This window comes from Rosa chinensis, chromosome 5 (assembly GCF_002994745.2).
Source record: "Rosa chinensis cultivar Old Blush chromosome 5, RchiOBHm-V2, whole genome shotgun sequence".
Lineage (NCBI taxonomy): Eukaryota > Viridiplantae > Streptophyta > Magnoliopsida > Rosales > Rosaceae > Rosa > Rosa chinensis.
This window is the reverse complement of record NC_037092.1, coordinates 39,892,094-39,896,813: the sequence shown is the minus strand read 5'-3', so window position 1 is coordinate 39,896,813 and position 4,720 is coordinate 39,892,094. Positions and strand designations below refer to the sequence as shown.

The 4,720-nt window shown below is 39.6% G+C and overlaps 1 protein-coding gene across 1 annotated transcript; it reads right to left on the bottom strand.

The window, feature by feature from the left end:
* Nucleotides 1-3,159: 3,159 nt before the first annotated feature.
* Nucleotides 3,160-3,852, bottom strand: LOC112166417 (protein BIC2). The gene has a single exon (XM_024303256.2). It carries the CDS (start codon nucleotides 3,767-3,769, stop codon nucleotides 3,365-3,367), a length of 405 nt encoding a protein of 134 aa, XP_024159024.1. The 5' UTR covers nucleotides 3,770-3,852; the 3' UTR covers nucleotides 3,160-3,364.
* Nucleotides 3,853-4,720: the final 868 nt, after the last annotated feature.

The window sequence follows — 4,720 nt, the reverse complement described above, 5'->3', positions numbered from 1 at the left end:
AACACTTTATCAGTAATTGCATATGATTTTAGTACTGTACTCTTTCAATTTTCTTTTAAGCAAGATGTCTCACGCTTATTAACCTGATACTTCTTTTTAATTGCTTAAGTAATTGCATTGGTGCGTAACAGATTGTAATGACAGTAGGTGTCACGGACACGTTCTCGAATAGAGAATTTTTTTCGCTTCCTTCAAGTCCATGATGGCTCCTTGTTGCCCCCCCATATGACAACAAGACCAGTCTAGCACACTTCAGAGTAGAATGTGCTTATCACTCAAGTGTTTCGCTGACACCCCACACTCAAAGTGGACACCAATATAGAATGAAAGTTTCAACCAACAATGCACACGAAATACGGAAAAATCCCAACCCTTTATTAACTCACACTTAACAAAATGAACTCGTGTTGGAGCTCCACAGTACACTCCAAATTGGATGTGTTTAGAGTCTCAACACACTTGGCTATTTATAGAGGGCAGCCAACCCTCAGAAGTTGACAACCCCAACTTCCCTAGGCACGTGTGTCGAGCACCCCATGCTTTTCTCTTACGGTTGACACCCCCAACAGCCTAGGGATTAGATCGATTAACTACTCGATCTTGTGGTTGACAACCCCACCCACCTAGGTTTATCCAAAGGGGAGTTACTCAAGGTAACCTCCTCCAACTTCCTTTGGATAGGAGCTTATAACCTATGCTAACCACCACTTGCATTAGCTTGCTTGCTTGCACTTGCGTCAGGTACTTGCAGCTTGCTTGTCAGCATTGCCATCCTTGCCCCTTACTGTGTGCTACCCCTGACAGTCCCTCACACTGGCCATGCATTGCATACTCTCAATGCATGGGTTTGCCATCAGTGCTTAGCGAGGTTAACCAGCGAGGCTTCCTCCTTGCCTGCTGATGGGCCAATATTGTTGGCTTTGCCTGCTGCCTGCATGCTTGGCTTGTGAGGCTAGCTCTCTCGAACACTGGACTTCCTTGTCTTGTCTTCCTTGGACAACCCTTGCTGCCCTTCAACACTCAAGGCAGGCACAAGACATGCCTAACCTTGGTGCTTTCACCCCTTGCAACTTCAAGAGTGTGACATTAGGCTACTAGGTAGTTGCATGTAAAAGCCTCTTGACATCCTCAAGTCACTACGGTAATGATCAAATGAATTGATCAATTAATACAAGATCTATAGACAATCTCTCCAGCAAGAATTTAAGTTAATTAATATCCAAAGTGCAAATTCCAAATGGAAAGCACAAATGCAATTTTGCAAAGGGTTCAAATGCCATGACATTTGCACAACCATCGGGATGGGAGCCATGCCCTAATCACCAAGGAAAGAACTAAGCTCAGCTTTACTCTTATTTATAACAAATACATCAAAATTTATTATGATTGGAAAAAAGAAAAAAGAAAAAAAAAGATACTTTGTCCCCCAAATGTCAGATAGTACGTATTTGAGTAGAAAATTCAACGTTCTACAGAATGTTTCTTCAATAATCATAATAAATGAACTGTTATTTGCAAAAATAATACTAGATAGAACTATATTTTTTTGGTATCACTTACATCCAATTTTATGTGGTAATTGATATGACACAGAGTCTAACATATTATAGAATTCATTAAATATCGTGGTTGTGTCATATAAGGTAGAATGCATGTGACTTTTTTGGGTAGGATTCACTACCACTATTCTATTTGCAATGCTTCGTTGGGTAATATGTTATGCTTCTAAAAGTACAGTCATTTAAAAAATTCCAGATTAAGCAACATATGTGGATACATATCGCACAATGAACTTTATCACAAGGCAGGTTTACAAAGGAGTTCTTAAACTAGAACAATTAAGATGCCTTGATTTGCTTCTGGGTTGTGAAGGCGGAAATACAACTCTACAACTCTAGTGAAACTACAGTCAAAATGTAAATGGTTAATAGTGCGTTTCAATATCATCACAAGTAGTTTACGAGGTAGGCATTATTCGTGAAGCAGCGTACGTAGGTCCTCTTATTGTCGGACCATTTGGTGTCGGCCATTATGTACGATGTATTGTAGCTGTCAGTGTACATAGACAAGCCACATTATAGGAGGAGCATGGCTTGACCTAGGAGAGGATGTTCGATCAATGAATAAGAAGCCGTATAATTTGATCACTCCACTCCAAGCTCTGCTTAACCCAACAATCATTCACCAGGTCCGTTGCTCTCCTGAAAGATATGCTTGATCTCATAGCAAATGAATCCAGCTAAGAATTGGTTGTACCTGGTACCTACTACCCCTGCTACCAACGACAGGTCCAAACCAAGTGGTGACTGTACTTAATCCCATTATTCATTGTGATAATTTGTTGTACTTGCATCTCAGTAGCCATTCTGAGCCCTAGCATGAGACCCCAGGTCTCATCATCATCCAACACTTGGCCATGAAGCCTTTAAGTCAAACTCCACTACCATCACGCAAAACACCACCAACACCAATATTAATTACCGTCACTAAACTCTACCTCCATCAACATTGATTTTAATTGATCTAACGAGGTGGAGGTTTCACTAGAGAGAGAAAAAAGGATAAGACGTTTTTCGGATCCTCATCAAGCACCATCTGTGCCTTCTGATGATATTCATATATTGGAGTGGGAGGCATTTGGACCGCTTGATAAACTAGCAAATCAACTGACAAGCTAGTGATTCATATATGAAGTACTCAAGTAACCAACAAATACTCATAAGAAGTTTAGCTTAATTTGTAGTGAAAATTAGCAAAATCCACCTTATTCGATCTTGAAATGAACTAGTCCAAGTTCATAGCTCGTTATTCTTTTACTATGCTCACACAATTTTTTGTTTACTTTGTCCAACTTATCCTTTCAATAACTTAGATCCAAAGCTAGTGCAACAGCTGAAGTTATGTAGCTAGATCTATAAATAATTTTTCTACAAAATTAACTCAACATTAGTCAGACAAACAATTTCATTTCAAGATCTAAGGTGATCTGTTGTCAAATCTGTATGTGAAATGTTTGACATTGTACGAATATATACAAGCGAATCCATCTGATCACAACATATAAACATTTCCACCAAGTTAATAGAACATTATGTCATGTAATAGAGCATAATCAATATAATTCATGAGTTCGAACATAAAATAATACACACAATGATATTATCCATGAAATAATTTCATGGATCAGTGCAATCAATCTTTGTTTTTCATTATTATTAATTAAATATACATTTATATCTTGCACCGTACCATGTACTGGTAATGATATCTAGAGAGAATTACTATGACCGAGTTACCAGATAAATCAAACCTAAAACGAAGATTTTGATTTACTATCTGAATATCAATAGAAATGCAAAAATCTTCAACACCTACTCTCTATCCTGATGACTCCTTGAGCATTATTATTACTTGCTCGACGACGTCCTTCCCTAGCAAGTGCTTCACGAGCCGAGCTGAGCCCTGTCGGAACCAGCAACGCATCAAACGGAGAGTAATCGATCCACTCCTTGAGCAGCTCCTCCTGCCCCCACGAATCCGGTATCGTCACATGCCCGGCAACCTCCTCCCGGTGTTTCTTCAGCCTCTCGCTTCCCGAGCTCATGTCTGCCGCAGACATGTTATGTAACCCTACAAGCTCGTTGTGGCCTCCGCCGCCGCAGTGTTTGCTTCTTTTCCCAGAGAATGCAGGAACCTTGATCTGGTTGGTGGTGTTGTTAACATTGCTGTTGGGTTTTTCCTCCATCAACGAGTAGTGGGTTCTCTTCATATTGGCTTGCTCGAGTTAGTGGGGTTGTTAACAAGCTTGGTTGAGTTGTTGCTATGGCTGGTTGTGTAGGAAGAAGAATATATGGAGCAGAAGTAGCAAGGAGAGAAGGAATATTGGGTGGGGGTTTAGGTTACACGTCGTGTAATATAGGGTTTGTATGGTAACTGAGATATCTACGTCTCATGTTGGCTTTGAGGTTGGTATTTGTGTGGTGAAGTTGTGATGAGAGAGGAAAAGATTTGGAAAAATATTTAGGGTTTGTGAGGTGGACATGTGTTCGGTGTTTAACACTAAATAAAATCAGTTCCAAAGAGGTTGGTGGGCTAAAACGGAACGGGGAGAGTGTGAGGTGGAAACGGGACTACGTGGTAGTAGCTACCAAGATGTGCACGTGCTTGACACATATCTCAGTTAATTTTTTTATTTGAGCTTTAATCAAACTCGAATTTTTTCTTCCTCCAAATTAGTGTGGACGCTTCGGTCCAAGCTTTCTTTTACTTTTTGCTTGTCAAAAAAAAAATTTAATATTTTAAATTATACGTATTGTGGCTGCTTTGTAAAATTAAATTGAATATTGTTTTAGAGAATCAGAAATTGAGAGAAAATCGCTGTGTGTTCTCATTGATAATATGGGCCTCTTTATATAGAGGATTACAATGCATAGAATCTCAATCATACAAGGAAAGTAATCGTACATTGAATAGGAATCTTGATCCTTCTAATGTAACCCTATTACCACTAGGTTAAGTAACCTAGAGTTTGGGCTAAACACAAATTAGGGTTTTACTTGAACACTCCCCTTTGTGTTGCCCAAACGCAGTGCTTCTCTCGTTGCCTCACTAAAAACCTTGCCGAGTAACAAAAACCCAGTGAGATAAAAATAACCTCGGTTGAAGGGGAAAAAGAGCACAATACACCATTCACGCTTCGAGACGAACATGTAGACATCTC